This window comes from Lepus europaeus, chromosome 7 (assembly GCF_033115175.1).
Source record: "Lepus europaeus isolate LE1 chromosome 7, mLepTim1.pri, whole genome shotgun sequence".
In the NCBI taxonomy this organism is placed as follows: Eukaryota; Metazoa; Chordata; class Mammalia; order Lagomorpha; family Leporidae; genus Lepus; species Lepus europaeus.
The window spans coordinates 49260326-49286541 of NC_084833.1; the positions used below are offsets into that span (position 1 = coordinate 49260326).

At 48.1% G+C, this 26216-nt stretch overlaps 1 protein-coding gene across 16 annotated transcripts in view; it reads left to right on the forward strand.

The window, feature by feature from the left end:
- SOX6 (SRY-box transcription factor 6) overlaps positions 1–8502 on the forward strand; it is a 666111-nt gene extending 657609 nt beyond the window's left edge. For all 16 annotated transcript variants that reach the window (XM_062196439.1, XM_062196440.1, XM_062196435.1 and 13 more), the window contains one exon: positions 3325–8502. In XM_062196439.1, the coding sequence (XP_062052423.1) occupies positions 3325–3628 (304 nt within the window). In that variant the 3' untranslated portion in view covers positions 3629–8502. The remainder of the gene's footprint in view (positions 1–3324) is intronic.
- The last annotated feature ends 17714 nt before the right edge of the window (positions 8503–26216 follow it).

Sequence of the window (26216 nt, forward strand, 5' to 3'; positions counted from 1 at the left end):
AGTAGTACTTGTCTGGTCAAACAACTTAAACTCTCTGCACCTTAGTTGGTCACTTCTCTGTGAAAGAGGGGCAGTGATACTGACCTTTAGGCATATTTGGGGGATTAAAGAAGATAACATGAAAGCATCAATGTATAGTCCTAGCACATATTAGGAACTCAGTTTATGTTTATTTAATAGACCTATCAATATGGGTATTTTGATAGAAATACTGCAAAAATTCCAATCTGTTCTTTGTGGGAAAGGAACATGCCTTTGTGAAAAGAAGATGTGCCATTTGATAGTTTGGGTTGGCATGTAGAATTTATATTGCCTTGCTGAGTTGGGCAATCTCCAAAATGGGTTAATATTGCAGTAAAAATTTTCATAATGTGGTTGAGGCAAAACTGTATATATATTTTTAGATTCAGCTATTTGAAAGGCAGAGTTACAAAGAGAGAGGGAGGGGTGGAGGGGAGAGAGACAGAGATAGAGAGATATATTTCATCCACTGGTTGACTCCCAAAATAACCACAAAGGCCAGGGCTGGGCCAGACCAAAGCCAGGAGCCAGGAGCTTCTTCCTGGTCTCCCACAAAGGTGCCAGGGGCCCAAGCACTTGAACCATCTTCTGCTGCTTTCGCAGGTGCATTAGCAGGGAGCTGGATCAGAAATGGAGCAGCCAGGACTCGAACCGGAGCCCATATGGGATGCCAGTGTCACAGGCAATGTCTTTACTATTATGCCACGATGTTGGCCCAGAGGCAAAAATATTTGTATTGCAATTATCTAAATTCAATAAAAACATTAATGAGGCATTTACTTGCCTTGGGCAGGTGAGCATGAAATTTAATTTGTGTTAATTTGCCCAAAACTTAGAAAGCAAGAAGTATACTGTTTATTGAATTTGATTCAATGTGAGAGAAACCAGTATAAGACTTTTCTATATATAAATTTGGAATCCTCTATCATCTGCTTCCTTCAGGCAGTTAAAAAAATAAAAAAAACTTCCCACAAGAATCCTAGAAATTGGATTACTATTGAGGTGCTTAAATGAACTGGCTCCTGACATACTCCATAGGAGTCAGGAGCTGTCCTGATGTGGCGAGCCAACTATGCCTGGGCATTGATGTCTGTAAAGGAAAGAGAATTTAATCAGGTGAGGACCCAGGTGCAAAATTTTGGCTTTGCTTGTTATTGAATATAAGGGCTTAAAGCACAGCCTTATTTCCTTCATCAAAAAATTGGGCCCGGTTAACTCATGGGGTCGCTGTGTTAGTTGAATGAGGAAATAAACAAGAAAATACTTTGTATGTCATGTTAGTGAAAAGCTAGAGACACTGTGCTCACGGTGATTGAAAGAAAAGACAACATGATCAGATAGCTCACATGGTGTCTCCATCATTCTCCCTTCCGCCAGGCTGCGGGGCATGCTCCTTCTTAACACATCTACTAACACAGCCTCTTCCTCATAGGTACAGGATATTTTGCTGGTATAGTGAAGTGAAGTGGTTAGAAAGTGTCAGTGATAATGTGTAGCGTCAATATGAATGTTCCAAGTGGTGACTTCCCCAAAGACATGAGTGAAAGAAAGCAGAAGGACTTTCCAAACTTTCTTGACCCCAACTTTTATAAATATATGGGAACTGTGGCTCAGAGAGAGCAGTGAACGTGACATTTTAAATGAATTTCAGCTGTAATTTACTGACCACAAAGATTGAGAAACACTTGGTGAATATTGCATCCATGAAAATACTGTTTCCATCACAGTCTCTGAGCTAGGTAGAGCTTTGAGGCTTACGTATCAGGATGCTCAAGTGAAACTGTGAGAGTAGCCTTGTCTTCCTGCAAAGGGAGAGACCGACCTTCACCCAAGGACCTGGTCAGTTTGTTTGCACCAGGGTCCCCTTGTGAAGAATGGTCCTAGTGTGCCCAGACCGTGGCCCTCACTGAGGTCTGAGATGGAGCAGTGTGGCTGGGGTCTGTTATTTGATTATGTTGGAGAGCTCTCACTGCTCTTTGCTCCAGCCTCCTCCAATGCTAGCTCCAGCCCTGGACCTCAGGGGTAATGATATCCAAGATGATTTGGATAGAAGTCCTTCCCTTCAGGTTCAGACATAGCAATGAGTAGATATCTGCATGAGTAACAAGTAAATGCTTTGCTGAATTGGATTCTTTGGGACATACTTAAACCCTTATGATCTTTTCTCTGTACACTTCTGAAACCAAGATGAAGGTGAAGGAAACCTGCTTAACAGTGTCATTTTAGTATGTCTCGTGCCACTATTCTTTTTTTTTAAGGTGTATTTATTTATTTGAAAGGTAGAGTTACAGAGAGGCAGAGGCAGAGAGAGAGGTCTTCCATCTGCTGGTTCACTCCCTAGATGGCCGCAACTGCCGGAGCTGGGCTGATCCGAAGCCAGGAGCCAGGAGCTTCTTCCAGGTCTCCCACATGGGTGCAGGGGCCCAAGGACTTGGGCCATCTTCTATTGCTTTCCCAGGCCATAGCAAAGAGCCAGATTGAAAGTGGAGCAGCCAGGACTTGAACCATCACCCATATGGGATGCCGGCACTGCAGGTGGCGGCTTTACCAGCTATGCCACAGTGCACAGTGCCAGCCCTGTCATTTTTTTTTTTAAAGTGTTCTGGGAGATTGTAAAATGTGATCTTACACCTAACTTTGTGGAATTAACCAAAGCACTCATTCTATTGCCAGGTGTTATCTAAGCCTTGCCATATTTGCCATTTTAAAAGAATCATAGCTTCGTGTTGCAAAACCTTCAATAAATTGTTCCATTGTGGCCGGCGCCGCGGCTCACTAGGCTAATCCTCCGCCTTGCGGCGCCGGCACACCGGGTTCTAGTCCCGGTCGGGGCACCGATCCTGTCCCGGTTGCCCCTCTTCCAGGCCAGCTCTCTGCTGTGGCCAGGGAGTGCAGTGGAGGATGGCCCAAGTCCTTGGGCCCTGCACCCCATGGGAGACCAGGAGAAGCACTTGGCTCCTGCCATCGGATCAGCGCGGTGCGCCGGCCGCAGCGCGCTACCGCGGCGGCCATTGGAGGGTGAACCAACGGCAAAGGAAGACCTTTCTCTCTGTCTCTCTCTCACTATCCACTCTGCCGGTCAAAAAAAAAAAAAAATTAAATTGTTCCATTGTGTTGTTTAACCTGCACAATGTGAGGGAGAGTGGAAGGAGTCCTCCTGGGAACACCTCTGCCACCTTTTGTCCTTGACTTAGAACATGAAACAGGGTACCCCTTTGGAACATATGGGGAGTGAATTCCAATGTTATGCAAAAGAACTTATCTCTGGACATTTCCATCCCGCCCCCTTTTTATCCGTTACAGGCAGCAGCCTCAGATTCCCATCACCACAGGAACAGGTGTTGTGTATCCTGGTGCTATTACTATGGCAACTACCACCCCGTCACCTCAGATGACATCTGACTGCTCTAGCACCTCTGCCAGCCCAGAGCCCAGCCTCCCGGTCATCCAGAGCACTTATGGTATGAAGACAGACGGCGGAAGCCTAGCTGGAAACGAGATGATTAACGGAGAGGATGAAATGGAAATGTATGACGACTATGAAGATGACCCCAAATCAGACTATAGCAGTGAAAATGAAGCCCCGGAGGCTGTCAGTGCCAACTGAGGAGTGTTTGTTTGCTGAATTAAAATACTCTGACATTTCACCCCCATCCCCCAACAAAAAGTTCTTAAAGAGCCCGCATGCATTTGTGGCTCCACAATTACATCAGCAGAATGGTCTTAATTGTTTCCTAAAGTGTGAGACAGATTAAGTTTTCCCTGATTTTTCATGAACTTGAGTTTTTTGTCGTTATTGTTATTGTTGTTGTTGTTGTTTTTTTAATTTAGGTGAAGACATATTAAATATGAGACACCAGGACTTGAAAACTTATCTCAACCCATAGCTGTCTTACAAGTCTTATATTTTTGTCTTACTTTTTTTTTTCTTTTGGATGTTGATAAAGGTTTAAGTTACTGTTTTAGATGGGGTTAAACATTCTCACTCAGGTATGCTGTGCCGGCCTACAGGTTGTGAATGTGTTTTTATTCTGAGTTATTTTAGAAAACAACTGAGGATTTCATATTGTGAAACAGGACAAGTCCACAGCGTGTGCAGCTGCATGTAGAGTATATTCAAAAGGCCTCGGAATTCCATTTTTCCATGTGTAGAGTTCAACTTTGAATGTGCCAAACTTTTTCCTAACTTTTGAATCTTAATATTTTGAAAGTCTTAAATGAGACACTGCAAAGTCTTAGACAATCTTTGGCATCTGAAAGTAAAATAGCAAACCACACATTTTTTTTTTTCCAGAAAATGGTGAAGTACTCAGGAATCTGGAGACACGATATTGTAAGGGATGAACAAGGTTGCCACAGTGCATGCACCCAATTGTGTTTGCCTCTTGACGTGCCATGAGGGCGTGACGTGGTCTGACAGACACACACCAGAGTGATCGCCACACCAGATACCGGCACAGTGGTCTCTGCCTGAGACCGCCGCTCACTACATCCATTATCCCTTTGCCTTTAACCCTGACATTCAGTCTTAACACATTTTCTCTCTTAAATAATTTATTCATTCCAGAATGTCAAGGGTCCACTTACTATTTATTAAAAAAAATTGTTGGTGGCATTAATTTAATAATTCTTGTTTTTCACCCTCCTTCCCCAAAGAACTTTTCAGCCCTTTTCGCCTCCTTCTCTTGCTAGATACGAAAGATGTACATAGTGATTTTATGTCCCCAGAGTATCTGGAAGCATTTCTGAAACAAGATACTATTAGATGCCCACATTATTGTTCTTAAAAACGAGTGTCTATCTGGCTGCAGGGCTGTGCATGTGGATGTCAGTGTCTGGTCTTACACCTGAACAGGTGTGTCCCTGGGGTTCCCTGTGACTTTAAATCCTTTGCCAGAATTGCCCCCTAGCTCAGTTCAAGATCAAGTGGTAGCATCTGCATCCACGGCATTTCCCCTGCATTTTGCTCAGCAGCAAGGGTCAACTGTGGTGACTGCCAGGCAGGCCTCCTGCAGCCAAATTGAAGCCCAAGGCTTGTGGGCCACGTAGACGTCTACTGTGCAGCTGTCATGGGCTGGCACCTTTATATTGAGTTGCCTTGGGCTGGCACATCCAGGAAGTTCTTAGGAAAATCCCCAGCATGCAAGAAGACGCATGACCACCTCAAAGCAAAAATAGAGGCAGTCAGTCATGATACAACCAGGGAATGAAAGAAAATCATAGGGCAGGAGAAGCGGGAGAAATACATTCCCTACACGGGATGTTCCTATTGTTAACTCTGGGGAACAGACAGCTCGCGGGACAGCAGGCACGCCTCTGGCTGGCTCCCTGTATCTGTGGCTGCATATGGGGTGTGCTCACGTGTGAACAACATGAACCACACTTGTCACTCAAGGGTTCCTCTGGAGATGTGCCGCTGGGCTGGGACGCAGGGAGGTTTCGTTCCCTCTTTAACTACAGGGAGCTCTGCTATGCCATTTTGACCTTCCTGAAACCTGGGCTGGTTGCCTGTGGGGGCCCTCGCCGGCAGCGCTTCAGTGGAGGAGTGTCAGAGAGTGGGACAGTGCACCTCATGGGACAACCCAGAATCTCATCACCAGGACATAGGAATGGCCCCATCAGATTTCTTGAGCCATTTTGTCACTTGGAAGAAAATAGTATACTTCATATTTATTTAAAGAGTGCTCAAGGCCATACCTAATATCAATAAATAGGTCTAGCCAAGATAGTACCAGCTACGTCATTAGCTGGGAGAGCTCTCTATAAGCTGTTCAAGGTACTGATAGGAATGTTTTGTTCTTAATGTTGATTGGGGATTGGAACTTTGGTTTTGTACATTTATTTCAAATGAGGAGGAGGTCATTTTTCTAAAAAAAATTCATATTTATTATTGTCTTACTGATTTCTTTGATTATATACCTCTCCTCCTCAAATTCATTCTCATGTTTTTTCTCCTCTTTGGCTTGTGCTCTCTCTCCTTTTTTTTTTTTTTTTTTTAATTTTGTAGCATAGGTAGAGTGCTGTATGGCTAACATTGTATTGTATGTAATTAATTTTGCACAAAGGCGAACATTTAGCATAGTAGGTTAATTTTGTTTGTTTTTATGACCATGCCAAAATAATATTCTGGGCTGGTGGAGAACAAAGGACTGTTCTTTAGGAATGAAACTTGATTTTGCTTGTAGTAAGAAAAAAAAAAAAAACAAACAAAAAACACACACACTCACAGATGTTGTTTCGTAAGTGTTATAAGCACTGGATATAAATGGTATTTTTTATCACTTCTGACTAATGTGAAACTGTTGTACGAAAACTACATGAACAAAAGTCATCTGTTTCGACTCGTGTGGGCTTGCCTCACAGTTGCCGGATTTGAGTCATTTTTATGTCTTGTTATTTCATTTATTTATGCAAAATACATGTGTGTATGAACACTTTGTTTTAGCTCCAGCTCTGCCTCGGTACTGGGGTGCAATTACTTCTAGCCATGTTGTTAAACATGAAAGGTGACTCAGGAATGATCTGACCGTAAAAGTCTCTTTCATTGGATTACACAGTGATGCTGTATTTGGATCTAAATTTTGTGCATAAGCAGTTTATTCTATTTATTAGCCAAGTTTGGCTCTAAATATCCATGGAAATCAAGAACGACAATCATAGGGATCACTTCATTTTGTTTTCGGTGGGGCTTAAACAAAGTTTTTATGACTTTACCATCTCATTTTAGATTTTTCTAATGGTGTAAATATAACATAGAAATAGAATTTATTTTTGGCTCATGAATACTTAGTGAGTTGTAAGTTATGTATTTCCTTTTTGTTCTCTGTCCATATATGTTGGTCCAAACTAGAGCTGATGGGTCGGTGTACTCCACAGCAATAGCGAAATATCAGCCCCAGTGAGAGAGCTGTTCAGCCCGTAGCTGGGACAACAGACCCCTTCCCTGGGGTTCTCCTGCAGTTTAGAACCCGCTGTCCACAGACTCAGACTTTTCCCTTTTTATACGTACACAGTTGATGAATTGAACACCAGAAATTCCCAGCACAGCGAGGAGAGAGTCGATGTGCTTTGTGAATCCACATAAATCTACAATAATTCTGTGACCCTTTAATAGCAATAAGCATGAATGTCGTCGTAAAGGCAAAAATCTGCCTCTTGAGACGGGCCATGAATACAAGTCCCACCCCGCCAGGTAGATTAAAAAAAAACAAACAAACAGCTACGCAACCTTTTTTCAGTGCTCCCTATATCGTGGTACTTTTAAATCCAATGTCCAGACTGTGTCCACTTTGTTACAGAACTCACAGGATCAGGGTTTTTCTTGTCACTTAGTTTAGGGACACTGGCAGACAATCGTGTCCTAAAAGGGTGGGCCATATGGGATAGAAAGGCAAGAAAGAAGGAGGGGAGGAGGGAAGGAAGGAAGGGCAAGAGAGAAAAGTCCTTCTATCTACAGCCGCAGGCAGCGGGCCGGCCCTGTGAGTGTCCCCTTGGCAAATGTGCAGCAACTTTGTTCTTTGCACACGCGCCCACTCGGCCTTCCAGGAGCACACATCAGTCTGCTTCGTTTGGGATCTGATACTCCGCAGCCTGGTCCTCAGGCCGGATTTGATTTGCCAACGTCCCGACTCGCCGGCCAAGTTCTAAATTCAGGTGTGGGCTCAGCGTGCTATTGAGCTGGTCCAATGCTGGCCTCCCCTGAACATCAGCCCTCCGGGAGCCTAGGGTGTTTGAACAGGGAGTGATCAGACAAGGGCAAGGCTGCTTGCTTTCGCTCCTGAAGCCAGGCTGCTGCTTCCGTGCACGCCCGCCCCGGGCCAGGAGCACAGGCGTGGCCTGAATGCAGGCACTGTGCAGGGAAGCCCATCTCCCCTCAGGAGAAAGGCAGCCTGGGCACCTGCCTCTCAGCCAGCTCATTTTGCAAAGAGTCCACCTCTACCAACTCATTAGGGAACGGAAAAAGAATCACTTAGCAGTCTTAAACCAGATAAGGAGTCCTGCACCAAGTGCCAACAACTGCATAGACATGCAGCGAGACGAATGTATTGAGATTATTCCTGGGTCTTCCTTTTAATGAGAAAATGGCAAACATGGTTGCTGGAGGCTTGCCTGATTTCGTACACGCTGGTCTGAGGATCGAGTTGGCACTTCGGCTCACCTCTCAAAGTGTAATAGTAATAATAATAATAATGTATGACCTCATTTGTCCTTTGACAAAAGCACTTGCATCATTTCCTTAGGTCATCTGCCCTCTGACATGTGTGCTTCCTTAATAAACAGCTTGTGTCTGTTATTCCTGCCGACAATGTTGTGTTTCTGATGCCATATCCGATTGAGCGTGCCCCTGGGCGAGTATCATTGAAAATGTTGATATGCAAACTCATTTGCTTTTCCTCCCCATCCTGTCTTGGGGTGGGGGACAGATTGCTTTCCAAAAGTTCATGAACAAGTACTTGGAATGCCTGGTCCCCTCGGGGCAGAGGTAGGGGTGGGTGGGGTAGGGACAGGAAGGTAAGGCTTAGCGCAGATGCTCTTCCCATCGTGTCCATGGCAGTCTGAAAGGTTGAAGGCAACTCCGTGACATTGCTTGCTCGAGTAGTTCCTTATTCCTGAAGAACCACAAGCAGAAAGCGAGGCCTCCGTGCTGGTGCTCTTGGAGTATGGGGAATGTGCAAATAGTTAACTGTTCTGTATGCTGCACACTGCAGGTCTGCTCCTAGACATTCTCCGTTTGTCTTCCTTTGTCATATGTGTTTTTGCTTTCTTGGAAGTGCAGTCTTTATTGTGCCCTTCTCCACTCGTAGCAAATTAGAATGCTTAGCATTTATGTTCCTTCATTATTGTATTTGCCATGTAAAATTTGTATTACCTTAGACAAGCTTATAAGCTGTTACTACATAACTTATCTTACTGTAACTCTTTTATTTCCCGACATTGTAATTTGTTTGTGATGTATATTGTGAGATTGTATTCTATGTTAATTTAATCAGCACAATTCACTGACATGCTGGACAGACATGCTGGCTGCTGTTTCAAAGTGTAAAGTTTGAGTAGGGCTGTCGGGACAACTGCGACTGTTGCCCAGGTACTGTGCTTTGGTTCCTATAGCAACTCTGTGGGTGTGAGCCTTGAGAAGCTAAGGGCATTTAATACACCCTTGAGCAAATTTTAATTGCAGATTTTCTTTGTAGAAATTCTATGTATAACGCAGGTACCTACTTGGCCCATGGCTGGTAACTATTTGGGCAATTTAGAAAAAAAAAAAAACATAAAAACTAGTGTCTATTGCTGCTTTGAATATGTTTGAAAGTCTGAAAATGTAAATAGTTTATCAAAAAAAATCTTGTACAGTCCAGTGTAAAGTTTTTAAATGACCTTAAGGGTTGCCATCATATCTTTCTCACTCTCCTCTTGATAATGAAAAAAAAAAAGTTTGCTAAGGATTCAAGAAATGGGAAAAAAAAGCAAATTTAAAGGAATGAATCGTTGTTCTTAGCTTTGTGACATACACAAACTTCTTGGATTTCGTTGTGCAGTATTGACGTGAGATAAAACTCAACATTGGATCATCTCTCAGTGGTACTTTTCAGTCTCCCCTCCTCTGCCTCATAATTAAGGGAAAAGACAAAAATTGAAAGACACACTGTCTTGACCTGGTGGATGTTGGCACCTTAGCTACTTTTTTTTTTTTCCTTTTTGCACAAGGTGCTTTCCTGAAATGTTGAACCTGCCATCCTTGGGTGATAATGTGTATGCCATGATGGGGCGTGGGCCCCACGGGGGAGTGTCTATAAGAACTGCCTATTTATGCTCATTTACCTCAAGACTGTCCTCTCTACCCTAATCTAGTTGTCATCACTCCATCTTTTGTACTGCTGTTGACACTTACAAATTAAAGATAAATTTTGTTTTATGACTTCCGTGTTTGGCCTTGTCTGTGCCCTGCCGCTGCCGTCCTGCTGTTGAGCTCAGCAAGCCTTGTGCGTGTCCCCCACTTGCTGCTCTCCTGCTGCCCGCCCCGGCTTCTGCCTGGCCCAGAGCGAGGCCTCAGCAAAGTCTTGGAGCCCCTTAGCCTGGCGAGACTGGCCTGCCTTCTTCCCTACAGAGCACACACTCCTGCGGCAGGAAATGCTTGTGGATTTAGATGGGAGAAACGGGCTCCAAGGTGGATTCTTGTCCAGAGAAGATGAGAGAGAATGCCACTGCCTATTTCCTTGACTTCTTCATGGGAGCGAAACCGTCTAGAAAACCTCAGAGCATCTTGGGCTGAGATTCACAGGAACCAATCTCAAGGGCTAGCCTCTCACCGGACACCAACCGCTGCCAGCCTAGCACCAAGAGTGGGGGATGCTGTGCTTTGGAAACCTCCCCTCCCTCCGCTGGGGCGGCTGATTCCCAGCCACTTCTGCCGCAGAGAAGGAAGCGCCCATCTCCGTGCCGTGGCCAGCGGGAAACTCAGCTCCCCGTGATATCAGCTTCGAAATCCTTTCCAAAGGGGGTCTCACTGTGCTCTGCATCTGAGGGGTGGAGGTGGGGGTGATCAGGGCCCCAGGAAGACTTGTCAAACCAGCCAAGCCAGTGTGTGCATTCCAGTGATTGTAACCAACCCTGCCAAATGAAAGGGAGAGAAAAAGAGAGAAGCAACTTTAAAAAAAAAAAAAATTCCTATGAAAAATGTCTTATAAAAGTCCAGATTTATGGAACTTTCTCTATCCCAGTCAAATGGTAAATTTGACAGAGGCTGCTGTGAGTTGTGCAAACCTGGCTTCCAGAACCCTCCCTCCGGCCCTGGGGGGTTACACGTGTTGCTAAGTGTGAAGCTTTGCAAAGAACATGGCCTTCGGGGTCTTGGAGTGGCCCTGCCACTTGCTAGCTGACTCCTCTGAGCCAGAGCCACCTCTGTAGAACAGGGTCCTGAGGGGATCTCCCGCAGCAGTGCAGGGGTGAGAAGGAAGGGCAGGCTCAAAGGCCCTGTAGCGGAGCAGGCCCGCACTCGGAGCCGGAGCCCTCGGGCCAGCAGAGCCTGCTTCCCTCCCTGGAGAACGCGTGAGTCAGCAGGGAGCCTGGGCTGGGGCCTCACAGGAGCCAGGGGCCAGACACGCCTCAGCCTTCACCCAGAGCTGGTCGCCCAAGCCTGTGCGATCGCCCTTCAGGGCCACTGTCAGCGGTCTTCTGAAACCTCTTGGACCCGCCCACCCGCTCCTGGAGTCTGGCTTCCTGTGGCCTCATCTTCTGCCACCATGCCCTTGAACCTCTTCAGCCACTTACTGCTTCTCTCCCACTCCCTGGCCTGTCCACCAACCTGGGGCTTTTACTTCTCTCTCTGCCTGGAACAAACCTGCCCTCTTCTCTGCTTGAGAAATCGCCTCCTGTCTTTCAGAGGGCACCCCTGTGTCGCCATTGCCCGAGCTCTTCCCTGCACCCAGTCTCGAGTTCTCCTTTGGGCATCCCGTGGCGCTTCGGAGGCACGTCTCTGGCGGCGTCCGCCACGCTGTCACGGGGTTTCTGTGTCTGTCTTTTCTGCTAGATGAGGAGTGACCGCAACCGAGGACTGTGTCGTGGTCCTCCTGGCCTCGGCACAGTGTGTGCTCAACCCTTGCTTGTGCAGTGAGTGTATTGGCTGTGGCTAGTTGAGTACCACGGGCCCAGGTAGGGGCCTGAAGAGAGAGGTGTCTTGGAGTTGGTGGCTTCATTTGGAGAACGCGTATAGCTGAAACATCTCTGTTCATCCTGGCTGAGCCGTTGCAAGTTGGTGGGGCAGGGGTGAAGACCCTGAGCGCATCTCTGCTTCTGGGACAGCCACACCCTGCTGCCCCAGGGCCCCAGGCCAGAGCCGCTGCTCCGCCCTCCTCCTCAGCAGCCTGGCAGGGGTGGGAAGAGGGCAGAGCAGAAAAGAGGAGCTGTACGGGTTTGCCTTACCTTTGCCGTGAGCTCCCAGATACCCTAGGGTCACCCTCACTCTGCTCAGAGACAAGGGGTACTGGAAGACCCAACCCTGGTTTCCATCACAGAGAAAAAGGGCGGTGGGGTGGGGGGCAGGCAGTGCTCCCATGAGGCTCACTGCAGGCGCTGTGCACTTGCTGCTCCCTCCTTCCTCTCTGGCAAGCACATGGCCCAGGTACTGATTCTTCCCCTCTGAGCTTTGCTCAAAGTGCGGCCCCCAGATTAGCAGCCTCGGAGAACCAGGAAGGCCGCAGGTGCGCCACCCTGAGCAGCAAGTCTCCACTCCCTGAGACCCTAGGGACTGTGATCTGATGCCTCCCAGTCAGTACCACACGATGGGAGGGGTAGGTCAAGGGCCCAGAGATAGGATGTGATACAGAGATTAAACGGTGGTGCCACAAACACACCTGCACTTCAAAGTCTCAAACCCCAATTGACTGTATTGCCTGCACCCAGGGCCTGGCCCTGACGGAGTGGCCGGGCGAGACCAGCATGACCCTCTTCAGAGCCTGCTCAGCGCCCACCCCCCAAGCCCGTTGGCCACCTGGTACTGGTTCCAGTTTTCCCCAGTCTGAGTGGACATTGAGTGGGTCAGTGAGGAGGCTGGTGGGTTCTGGGACCCTACTCCTGAGCGTGGGAATGAGAGACAGGGAGTCCCCCGCTAAGGGGAGTGACCAGAGAGGCTGGCGGAGCCAGTGTGGCCCTGGTGTGGGGGCCCTTAGGATCCCTGTGGGCTGACCTTCTGGCAGGCAGCGGGGACCCCCTCGCAGTCTCCTCTCAGCTATTAGACCCACAAGCTCTGTCTCTGCCACCTGCTCTGACCAGCTGTCCCTGTCCTCTCCTCTCCTCCACCCACGGAGATCTGCCTGTCATAGATAAAGGCACGGCGTGCACGACACCAGGCAGAGCTCGCACCAGGAGCCGTGGCGCAGGGCCCTCCTGTTGCACTGGGGCCACGAACAGCCCTCCAGTCCGAGCGTGCTTCCCCGCAGGCCCAGGCCACTGCTGGCTGCTCTCTGCACAGACCGCGTTTGGAACTGTCTTCTGTTCCTGGAAGTCTCTCTCTCTCTCTCTCTCTCTCTCTCTCTCTCTCTCTCTCGGCTCGGCTCTAGCTCCGTCCCCTCCTGCTCCTGTAAAGCCCAGCCTAAGCAGCTCCCCTGGGGGAAGCCTTTCCTCATTATCCCTCTGCTACACAGGAAGTGTGAGGTACACTCAGACCGTCTGATTGCATCTCCTCGCTTGCATCACCTTGACTCTGGTTGATTCCTGCTCCTATCCACGTCTTTATCCCACAGTGCAGGCACATAGTGGGTGTATTGTAAAATGCAAGAATTACTTTGAAAATTGAACCTTTCTCTTTGAACTCAATTCACCCCATACTCTGCCGTTGGCTATTTTTTTCGGTCTGACCTTCTAGTCCCCTGGCTCCTAGCTCTCCGGATACATCAGACATGGGAACAAGTTCTCACCCTCCTTGGATTGTTAGTCCATTTGTGTCCTCTGTCTAAACTGTCCTTGTCCTGTATCTGTCGATCACCATCTTTCCTTTCAGGCTCAACTCAAATTTTGTCTCCTTCAATAACCGCTACAAAATGCCACGTTACACAGCAAAAGCAATGATGAAAAATTTTACAAGTATTTCATTTGGCTCTTAATAGCAAATCTGGGCATGAAGACGCAACTGAAACTCAGAGAAGCCAAGGCATTTGGTCAGGGTCTCCGGCTAGACTGCTGGCTGCTTGGACAGCTGCCTCTCCAATTTCTCCTGCTCACAGGGACTCTCTCCCCCTCCTTCTAGTTCTGAGTTTCTCAAACTTCCATTTTTCCCAGTTGCCCTCTGCTCCTTGAGCTTTTTTTTTTTCCCTAAAGATTTATTTATTTGCTTGAAAGACAGAGAGAGAGAGGAGACACACACACACACACAGAGGTCTTGCATCTGCTGGTTCACTCCCCAAATGGCTGCAGCAGCCAGGGCTGGACCAGGCCAAAGCCAGGAGCCAGGAGCTTCTTCCTGGTCTCCCATGTAGGTGCAGGGACCCAAGGATTTGGGCCATCTTCTGCTGCTTTCCCAGATGCATTAGCAGGGAGCTGGATGGGAAGTGGAGCAGACAGACTCAAACCAGTAACCATATGGGATGCTGGCACTGCAGGTCATGACCTAGCCTGCTGTGCCATAGCACTGGCCCCTACCCCTGGAAATTGTAATACCACAGGTTTGCTATCTATCTGCTTACACACTCTTTGTAGATCTGTGCTTTATTCACTAAAAGAAATAAGATTTCTCACCCTCAGAGAACTAATGCTTGCCACCTCGCTGGGGGTGATATGGCCCCATTGAGAATGGGCAGACTGGATCTCGTTCTCTTTGAGGTCAGCCCCTTCCGTAGTTTGTAACAAGTTCCCCACTCCATGGTGAGTGCTATGTTCCAGGCACCGTGACTTAGTAACTGTTTCCCCAAAACTTAGTGCTCAAAAACTGCCATTTATTATCCTCACAATGGGTTCATACATTTTTGAAACAATGACTTATTTTCATTTTATTTGAGAGACAGAGAGAGACAGACAGGGAGAGATCTTCCATCTGCTGGTTCACTTCCCAAAGGCTCACAACAGCCAGGGCTGGGTCAGGCTGACGGCAGGAGAGAGGGACTGAATCTGGATCTCCCACGTGGGTGGCAGAGACCCAAGTCCTTGAGCCATCACTGCTGCTCCCCAGAGCGCACATTAGCAGGGAGCTGAGTCTGAAGCCGAGGAACTGGGGCTCTAACCAGGCACACCAGGGCGGGGTGTGGCTGTCCCGAGTGGCGCCATCACACCCAATGCCTACCCCTTTGTTCCGAAGTCTGCGCAGGGCACGGGAGGCGGCTTTTTTCTTCTCGGTTCCCCAACGTGTGAGACCTCAGCCAGGACACTCAGAGACCCCGGGCTAGAACCCAGTGAGGGCTCATTCACTCTGATGCTCCGCGCTTGGTGCCAGCTGTTAGCTGCAACCCCAAATGTGGCCAGAATGCCTCTTCCTGTGGCCTGGCTGTCTCACAACAGGGTGTCGGAACATCAAGGGTGAGCAGCCCAAGAGGGCCAGAGCAGGCCGGTTCTGTGTTCTGTAGTAGCTAACAGTATCCTTTCCACTGTGCGCTGTTCATCCCCGCAGTTACAAATCCATGCCCTGTTCAAGAGACGAAGCCGGTTCCATCTCTTGATGGGGCAGTGGTAAAGCCCACATCAGGCTATGGCGCTGGAAGTGTTGCTGGGACCACGGTACCGTCTACTCCACTAGTTGTTTATCTGAGGCTTTTGTGTACCGCCTGCAGCCACCACCCACCTTCACAGGGCCTTGCGCTTGATGCAGTGTTGATCTAAGTGTGGCATGTCTACGGAGGCTCCGCACTGAGAGATGAAGCCTTGGTCCATTCCTGCCACTATCAGAGTGCAGTTATCAGGGCCCAGAAATCCAGCTGTTGGCAGGAAACTCACCAATGCACCCGCTTAGAACAAACGATAAGTGAGTAGCAAGCATAATGGGAAAGACATTGGTGGTCAAAAATGTCTGGGTGTTTTCTGCCCCTCTCAGCAGTAGTCCAGTTATTTCTGGAAATGTTCAAAGCTGTCAAATTGCAGTGTGTGTATGGATGGACAGAGTGAATCACCCCGAGTATTTGCCATAGAATTTCACTTATACAAGGCTACTTCAAAAAGCTCATGGAAAATAGAATTGAAAGATAAATCTATTTTGATGCAAAATTTTGAAATGCATGAATAGTTTTTAATAATAAGCATTTTCTGTGAACTTTGTGAAGAGCCCTTGTACTGTTTTCTATAGAAGTTCATCAGTGAAATTAATACCACTAATCAGCAAAATGCCAGTCACCCCCCTTGGCAATATCCTACCTGTATTGATATTTCTGTCAACACTGCTAATATCGATACAACAAAAGATATTTTTAAGTGGCAGTAATCAGTTCTAGGAGCCATAAATTACATACTAAATTATTTAGCATTTCTCAGGCTCAGGAACTCATAGTTTGATGTTTTAACAGTCCTTGTTATGACCTATATCATCAGTTATACTCATAAAGTTAGATTAAGAAAAACAACATCAACTGTAAAGCAATCTATTAAGTTTCTGACTTTGGATTAACATTAGTCAGCAAAGGGATATCATCATATGAACCCAAACAAGGTCTCTGGAGGCAAGGACAATTATGAGCACATTATTTTATTTGAGTCTTATTTATAATTCTATTTTAAAGTGCTATTACATATTAATTTTAATAAACACTCAATATTTCCATTGTAAGTGTTGTTGCATGAGCAGGATGAAATGATCTTAGGTCCTTACTGTGAATCACAAAGATAGAATTTAGATATATTTTTAAAGATGTATTTATTTGAAAGGCTGAGTGACAGAGAGGGAGAGACAGAGTGAGAGTGAGAGAGAGAGAAAGAGAGAGAGAGAGAGGTCTTCTATCGGCTGGTTCATTCTACAATCGCCTGGAACTCCATCTGGGTCTCCCATGTGGGTAGCATGAACCCAAGCACTTGGGCCATGTTCCACAGCTCTCCCAGGCACTTGATCAGGGAGCTGGATCATAAGCAGAACACAGGGACTGAAATTGGAACTCTGATACGGGATGCTAGCACCACTAGCAGCAGCTTAGCCTGTGTGCAGAACACCAGTCCCTGAACATACTTTTGGAAATGAAAGAAGCACTGCTCTTAGTAAATAACCCAGGCAGACAAGAAAACTAGGCCTAAAGAACCCTGGAGAATCATATGACCACAGAAGAACAATCAGGATCCTGATCCGTGGACACATTAACTTCTTCCATGATGTGACATGACACTGCACTAAGTCACAGTTGAGTAGGATAATAAGTGAGAAGCAGTACTCATATGCTACATTTGGATAAAAATCCCTATGAAATCAGATAAATGCATTTGTTGCCCATTTTAAAGAAAGTAATTGACTTGGAAGAAGGTGCTTGTTTGTGAATATTGAAAATAACAACATTGCTAAAGTCGAGGGTTTGAACCATTCGCGAAATGGGAAGGAAATCCCCACGCAGCCATCTCCTCTTTGAGGTCCAGGGCCAGGACACAGCTATTTCTCTAGCTGTAGAGGTAGCCAGGACCCACAAATGCCGGAAAGGCAGGTGGTAGACGTGCTGAGGTGTATCGGCCAAGTACACTTGCCCTGGACAAAGCTATGGAAAATACAAGTGTTTCTGGCCTTTGGACTTTGTCAGATAAGACACACCATGGGGTCGATATTGCAGCTGTAAACACAGCCCAAGAAAATGGGCCACTTTTCAAGCTTCTAACTGCCAAACCCCTGCCAAACAGAGTGTGCTATCTGGGACTGTTAGTCTTGCAACTTTACTGCAAGGGGTGGCGAAAGTCCAATTAATTTAAACAAGAAAATCTGGGAAATGGAGACCAGAAGAGTTAAATTGTCCAATCAAAACTTGGAACCAAAATTAATTTCACAAATTTTAATATGACGTTAGGAGGAAATGAAATTTAACCCAAATCTCAGTCAACCCCACAATAATGAGAGACTACAGAAATGCAAGACTTGCTAATGAAAGTTAACTATTGATTAATTTCTCTCCTGTAGTCCTTAGGGGTGAGACCAATCAGATGTGTGAATTGCATCCAGTTTTCTGTTTGGCGTTAGAAAGTTAAAGACACCTGGGAACAAATAAAACCAAACAAAACCCCATAAAGCTTTGCTGAGGTTAAGTGCCACGTTGCTCAGCTTTTATTGGTTATAAATACTGGAACCCCCGTTTCAGTGGTTCGTGAGGCAGAACTGAGGAAGGGCAGGCCTGGCTCAATCAGCGTTCCGAGAGCCGCATGGAGACGCGGTCTCTGTCTCTCTCAGCTCTTTTCTATTGGCCTTTGTCTGCCTTCTCCCATGAGCTACCCCTGGGCAGTGCCAGACTTTTCCCTCAGCTGTAATTCCATAGGGAGGAGGAGGTCATCTTTTTCTCAAAAGCTTCCTACAAACATACCTGAGTTGAGTGACCGTGGTGTGGCCTGGCTTGGATCACACAACCATGGCTGAACCCACCGCTGAGGCCTGGGAGATAGAAAGAGACCAAACCAGTGGTCCCTCCCTTCGGACCCCAAGTCACACAGGGCAGTCTGCAAAGGGAAACTGGACACCCAGGAGGGGACGACCTGGGCATGGGGGCGTATGGGATCCTGCACAGAATGAGCATCCTGGGAAAAACAAGTTGGGAAGCGAGACTTTAGTATACAAGGGACGCTTTAGTACCACAGCCCAAGTGACTGGTGGTGGTGTGGGCGCTCCTGTGTGGTCTCACCTTCAGTGAACACAGGCTAACTGCTGGTTGGTGGCAATGATCACACCGTGGTCAGCCCTCAACGTACCGATCTTCTCGGTAGAGGACTGACAAATCCTTGAGGCGAGGGTCTTGTCCATCTTGCTTGGTTGACACCAGCAGAGGGCTGGCCCAGAGCAGGTGCTCACTAAGTGCAGGGATGGTTCCAGGACTGCCTCTGCTGTGCCCGACACTGACATGCACAGGAAAGCCTTGCTTTGTCTTGCAAAAACAGAATACCCGTCTGGGACCTGGGCTTGCTTCAGTGGCTCAGGGACTTGGGCCTTCTCTGCCTCCTCCTCCAACTCCTTCCTTTTGTGTTTTTCTTGCTTACAAGCTACAGGGCTGTGATTCCCAGAGTAGCTACTCCTCCTGTCTCACTTATCAGTTGTTCAGAGAACATGGGTTCTACCTTGAAGAAAGCCAAAATGCTCCAACATCCAGAGCAGGGGTCAGGAAATTAGGACCTGTGAGTTGAATCTACAGACCATACCGGGTTTTGTAAATAGATTTTTCATGGAACACAGCCATGCCCATTTTAAAATCATTGCCTACAGCTGTGTGTGCCTGGGGATGGCAGCGTGGAGTGGCTGCGATAGAGGTTGTGCTTATATAATGCCCAGAAGCTATTTACCATCAGGCTCTCTACAAAAGTGTTGGTAACCCCCATCCCACAGGAGTGTGTGCCACAAAATACATGGGCCATGGGTTGCCACAGGTGTCATGCAGGTTCCTGGGAAATGGTGGTGGGGGTGCTGAATCACTCTTGACCTTCAGACACTTGGTGCTGTTCATGCAGATTGAGATCACTGGGTGGGCGAGGGGATTCTGAGCCAGACCACCTAGAGAAAGAAGTAGGCCCAGCTCCAAGGAAGGGCACACCCCAAGGCACAATTAGACTCATCTCATGGCCACCTAGCTAATTCTAGTTCCACTTACCAAGAGCACTGGATTAAAGCAGTGGTTATCAACTGTGGCTGCATTTTGGAATCACCTGCAATAGCTTAAAACCTTTACATACTCGCATCAGGGAGCTTTGAGAACACGTGAAATCTCCAAACGTTTGGCTTTAGCTGCTGTCTGGGATACGACGTGGGCTTTGGAATTTTTCAAAACTCCCTCTTCCCCAGGTAATTCCGATGGCGGCTCCAGCTGAAAAGTGTTGGGGTGGTGGTGAATAGGTTCGGGAGAAAGGCGCGTGGTGCCAGCCGAAGGCAAACACACACGAACAGAAACCAGGCAGCTGTCGGGATTTGGCAAACTGGGACTTCCGACTCCATTCCTGAGCTGCTGTGTGTTGGTAAGCAAGTCATTCGACCTCTCTAAACTTTGTCTTCGATATCTGTAAAATGGCAATGAGAATGCTCACGTCACACTGTTGCTATGTGGATTTTGTGAGATTGTGCATTTATTTGTGGATTGAGATGCCTACTGTGTGTCTGGCAGAATTCAAAGCCCTAGGTCATGCAAGAGGATTCAAAAACCACATGGACAATTCATATTACCCCCCCCCTTTTTTTTTTTTTAAAAAAAAGATTATTTATTTGAGAGGTACAGTTACAGGCAGAGAGAGGGAGAGACAGAGAGAGGTCTGCCATTGCTGGTTCACTCCTCAAATAGCTGCAATGGCCAGGGCTGGACCAGGACAAAGCCAGGAGCTTCTTCTGGGTCTCCCACCTGGCTGCAGGGGCCCAAGGACTTGGGCTATTTTCCACTGCTTTTTCAGGGCATAGCAGAGAGCTGGATCGGAAGTGGAGCAGGCTGGACGTGAACTGGCACCCATATGGGATGCCGGCACTGCAGGCGGAGGCTTAGCCCACTACACCATAGCGCTGGCTCTTCACATTATCTTTTAAACAGATTTTATTTATTTGAGAGGCAGAGAGAGCACACACTAGCTGCCATCTACCACTCCACTCCTAAAATCCTCAGTGTCCACACTGGCAGGGCCTGGATCAGACCAAAGCTGGGATCTAGGAACCCGATTACTTGAGCCATTGCTGTTACCTCCCAGGATCTGAATTTGCAGAGAGCTGGAGATGAGACTCAAACCCGGTTACTCCAGTGTGGGATCAAACATCTTAACCACTTGACTAAATGCCTGTCCATGTGTTACATGTTTTTTTTTTTTTCAAATGTTTGTTTATTTGAAAGGCAGAGTTACAGAGAGGTAGAGAGAGAGAGAGAGCAAGAGAGAGAGAGAGGTCTTTCATCCGCTGGCTCACTCCCTAAATGGCCACAATGGCCGGAGCTGGGCCTATCCAAAGCCAGGAGCCAGGAGCTTCTTCTGGGTCTCCCATGTGGGTGCAGGGGCCCAAGGACTTGGGTTATCTTCTACTGCTTTCCCAGGCCATAGCAGAGAGCTGGGTTGGAAGTGGAGCAGCTGGGACTCAAAATGGTGCCCATATGGGATGCCGGCACTGCAGGCAGCGGCCTTACTCACTACCGTACAGCATCAGCCCCTCATGGATTATATTTTAATTCCAGTAAACTGCAGCCTTTTTGAAGCCCTTTTGTACATCTGTGAAGAAAAAGACAGAGGTGCTTGCTGTCTTGCAAATGTTCCAAATTTCCATTCTGTTTCTAGTTTCTGTTCTGATCATTAGGCTGCGAGTACTCTTGTTTCCTGAGAAGTTCTTTTTTTGTACAAAATACTGAGCTTGCTTTAGGGATGGTATAGTTTTGCTTATCCCTTTGAACATATTAATGAGAGCTTCTTTACTTTCCTTACATGATTATTATTTTTTCATTCATTCATTCACTCATTCAGAGAGCATTCATCGAATGCTTAGCACCCATGCCAGGTGACTAGGAATTAGACAATGCAAGAAACAAGCAAAAATGATCCCCCATCTTATGTAGCTTGCACAGTCGTTGCCCATTTTGTTGGTTTGGTCTTGTTTTCACATCCAAAATCTTCCTGAGTGGTGTGGTGAACCTTGGTTCTCTCCTCGTCTTTGAACGTGAGGAACAAAGTCTCCAATGGGAAGTTTGGTGCAGGATGGGGGTGCTGGCCATATTTCAATCTTGATCGTGAACACCGTGGCCGGGCAGTTTCCTCAGAGGACTTCAACGTAAGCATGTTTAGATTTTCTCCAAGGGTCGCCCAGAAAAGGCCCTGCAGCTTCCTGCCAGGGTCTACGCCTGCTGGCCAGCCCTCGGAGGGTGGGGCAGGGGCTATCCCTGATGCCCACTCCCACTGCATCTGCCCAGCGGCCATGGCCAATGTCCAGAGATTCTCTGCTTTAAACTTGCATTTTTATTTTTTAAAATGTATTTACTTTTACTTATCTGAAGACAGACGAGAGAAAGTGAGAGAGCTATCTTCCATTCACTGGTTTACTCCTCAAATATCCCCCAACAGCCAGGACCAGGCCAGTGCAAAACCAGGAACCTGGAACCCAGTCCGGGTCTCCCTCATGGTGGCAGGGACCCAAGTACTTGAGCCATCACCTGCCACCTTCCCCAGTGTGGATTCGCAGGAAGCTGAAATTGGAAGCAGAGCTGACACTCAAACCGCAGCACTCCAAGGGATGTGGGCATTCTGAGTGGATCCTCCCCACGCTGCCCTATTCTGTGTCTTTTAGAGACCATGTCCCCAGTTTTCTGCTTGCGCAGGGGATGGCCAGCCCCAGCCATGTTGGGCAGAGGATCCATCTACCTCTTAAACACTCTCAGCCAATGTGTCTGGGTTAGCCTCACCTTTACCATCACCTCCAGGGGCGCCAGGAGCAATGCCTGCACCTTTAGACTCTCAAGGTTAGAGATGCCGCAAAGTCAGTCATTTTGCTTCTTCCTGTGCCTGCTGCTGGCTCAGGCTTCAGTTCCCTAGGCCTGCTAAATCGGTTACATTCAGCAGTCTGCTCTCCCAACTGCTGTCTAAAGTTTTAGTGTTAAAGTCTTTTCTACCGTCCTCTGTCTCCCTGGGCTTATGCCTTTGCTAATATTTCAGTGACGCTCCAGGAATGTGTAGGCAAATGTTGAGTCTGACATTCCGGTCTGTCCTCTGGATCGTTAGCAGGTTTTTTAGAAGGCGAAGAACTGGAAGTCCTTTTGTGTCCACTGTGGGTCAGACACATAGCGAGGCTTTTTTACTTACACTCTTGAACTTGATCTTCTTGGGAACGGAGAAAAAGGCTTAGAGAGATTAGTTTGATGATGATCGATTTAACTCAATTCAGAAATAATTGATTAAATAATATTCAGTGCTTCCAGCTGTGCTGATACAGATGACAGTCGCGCATCTGAACTTGGACCTGGGCAGCCCTGCTGCATGCTCCCACTCTCCTGGACAAAGCCTCTGGCTTTCGTCTCCTCAGCATTTATCAGCCGTGCCCTCCCCGGCTTCCCAGACAGCCCTGACTTGGTTCTGAGCTTCGAGATCCCTGGAACCCACAGGAATGTTCCACCCGGACTTCCTGCTTCTGAGCCCACCACACCACCTCGAGGCCAGGTGGCCTGCTCTAACCTGCAAGAGGTCGGATCCCATCACCGTTTTGCATAATCCTAAATGTGGCGGACAGTGCCAGCACAGCCACCCGGCACTCATTCGCACGCAGGGGAGTGTCACATTCCCCTGCAAGGCTTCGGCACTTAGCGCAGGGCTAGCATCTTGGTTCTCATCCGTGAGTGTTTACTGAACCGAACTAAACATAGCCCAAGCCGTCCTGAGCTTGCATTCCAACACTTAAGTGGACTGGGATCTGCCAGGTCCCTCGGTGGCTTCCTGCTGAGCCTGGGGGCAGCACCCTGTGCCTTGCAGGCTTTCTCCTCCTCCCTCTCTGGGTGCCCACAGTGAGGCCTCCCCACTTCCCTCCTGGCTTCCTCTACTTGATCGTCTTTCTCCATCCCTAGAGATAAGGCAAAGCCTCAGCCTGGTAGTTTATCCACATCCCAGGAGGGTGGGAAGGGGAGGAGCAGCAGCCTCTCCCCTCTGGCCACCACATCTTGGTGCGGCCTTGGGGGCCCAGTTGAATTTTATGTTCTGAATCCTCCAGAGTTCGCCATGCATTTAACCTTCACCATAGCAGCGGTTGATTACATTATTTGCAGAAGGGGGGAGGGAAAGGGTAGAAAAAAAGTTTATTTGACTTCAGCATTACCCATATTAGGTGAGAATTTCCAAGAAATTATGTGGCAGTGACGTTATAACTTTCACACGATGGCTGGAAGCAACATTATAAAAATACAGCCGAACACAATTCCATATGGACATATGAAATTTCATTCCATTTTATGCATGTAATTAAGTGGCCCACATAATGAAGTTCTATGTGCTCGGAGAAGGAGATACTTTTTGTAGGGCAGGATTAAGACCAGCATTTTAAAAGGACAATGATGAAGCATGGGTGGCTGAAAGTTATTGTGCTTTACTTTCTAAACAAGTGAGATAGACCATAGCGGACTTTTGGGTTCTAAGCAAGAAAAATAGAATTAACATTAACCTGCATAAAGACCTCCCAGTCTGTTGATTAAAGGTAGTGAATGGCAAAAGTTCTGGGCTTAGAATTGGATGGAACTGAATTGAAATTCCAGATGGCCGTGTATAGCAGAGTGACCTCGGATAAGTGACCAAGCCCATGCTGCTCAAAGTAGTCCTCAGTCCAGCATCATCAGCGAGCTTGTTAGAAATTCAAATTCAAGGGTCCCACGTCAGACCAATGGGAGCCGAGTGTCTGGGACTCAGGCATCTGTTTTTTCTTTTCTTTCTTTTTTTTTTTTTTTTTTTTTTCGACAGGCAGAGTGGACAGTGAGAGAGAGAGAGAGAGACAGAGAAAGGTCTTCCTTTTGCCGTTGGTTCACCCTCCAATGGCCGCCGCGGCCGGCGTGCTGCGGCCAGCACACTGTGCTGATCTGATGGCAGGAGCCAGGTGCTTATCCTGGTCTCCCATGGGGTGCAGGGCCCAAGCACTTGGGCCATCCTCCACTGCACTCCCTGGCCACAGCAGAGAGCTGGCCTGGAAGAGGGGCAACCGGGACAGAATCCAGCGCCCTGACCGGGACTAGAACCCGGTGTGCTGGCTCCGCAAGGCGGAGGATTAGCCTGTTGAGCCACGGTGCCGGCCCCAGGCATCTGTTTTAACAAGTCCTCCAGCTACCTCAATGCATGAGAACTACTCACGTAAATGATCAAGACCCCAATTCCCTTCCCTGCAAATGGACCACTTATGGCAGAAAACACAGCTCCAGTTCTTATATACCTGAGTTTTGAAGTGAATATTCATGTTTTGTCCCTACTTAGTGAGCAGGACCCCATGGTACGGACCGTGTGGAACTCGGGCACAGCATTCGGCCCACCTGCAGTCGCAAACACCACTTGCTCGCAGTCCCACTCCACTGTGCCACGCCTTCCCTCTTGGCTTTGGAGCAGGCTGCTCATTTTTTCCCTGAAGTGCTTTCCTTGCCGGCCCCACCAGGGGCTCTCATTTGCCATTCAGTAACTACCTGGACATGGACTAGTCTCGAAAGCCTTTGCCTGCTCTCTTCAGTTTGTTTGTGCTCCGAGGCTCCCATCATGCACCATGCGCTCTGCCTGGGGTCGGTGGGGGTCATTCAGTTTGTATGCTCTGCCTCCCACCCTGACAGGGAGATCCCCTGCGGGCACAGTCCTTGTGTCGTCATCTAAAAGCTTCCAGCCGCTGGCAAAGGGCTTGGTACAATGTGAATGCTGGTTAAGTCCTACTGCACAGACCTAACCCTTCTGAGAATTGTGGGTGCATGCACAGGAGCCTCCCCAGGCTCGAGACAGGCGGGACACCATGGAGGACACAGGCTGTCAGCTCCACACTACTCAGGAGCCTCCTGGAGCTCACCGCAAACCACTTAGTTGCATAACCCTTCGGAGAGTCGCGGTGACCAGCTCGACTGGGACAGTGACACCCAGCAGAACGCTTCTATGGTGATGGAAATGCCTGCACGGACTCCGAGCTTAGTGAAAGCAATGTCTGGGAAGCCTCAAACGATCCTCGCAGCAACCTCCAGAGAGGCTCAAAGCTGCCTGCCTCCTACTCCCCCCTCACATCCCTGGGCCTGCCAGGCTGTCAGCACCGAGTGAGACAGAGCAGATCCCCATAGCTTGTTGGGAGCCCGATTCCATAAGCCAACCCAAAGGTGTCGATGGTGCTGAACTGGAATATGATGAATGATGCCAGGAGATCTTCATATTATCAATCTTTCATAATTTGTCCCTTCTGTCCCATGAACAGGGGGCCAGCGAGTTCCAAGCATTGTTCCTGGATGGTCTTTCTCCTTCATTGACTCTGTTGGGGTCTTGGGAACACACAGAGGCACCCATTTCAGCACACGTCCATGTCAGAGTGCTCAGTGGATTAAGATGGTGGCACTGGGCTCCTGAGGGTTGGTGCACAGGAAGAATCTGATCTCAGTCCCTTGTTGGGACTCCTTCAAACAGGGGATGGAGAAAGCTAGAAGGGTAGTTTGGGAATAACCTTTCCCAGCAGGGCCACCTGGCCGGCTATGGCAAAGACCTGGGTCTGAATGCCTCCATCCTCCACGAAGAAGGCCTGACACGTCTGGAGCAGGTTTCCCTGATGGGGTCCATCTTCCAGAAAGCAACCCACTGAGCAAAGCAGGTGGGTGGGCTGGCGAGCCGGGGACTGAGCAGGCACCTGGGGCTGATGAGAGGAATATGAAGATGACAGCAATCTGGATGGTGGAGAGGGACTGATGGTGGGGAAAGGGGTCGGGGTGGGAAGCAAGCAGGATCGAGCCAGGAGAAAGGATGATGGACATGTGTGCAGGGCTGGGTGGTGGTGGTGATGGGAGCCCTGAGTGAGCGAGGAGAGCGGATGGATTTCGGTTCCTGCTGTCCACTGAGTGTAACGGTAGCTTTGAGGGGAGAAGCACAAGTAACAGCAAATGAATGCACCCTCTGACTGTAAGTTC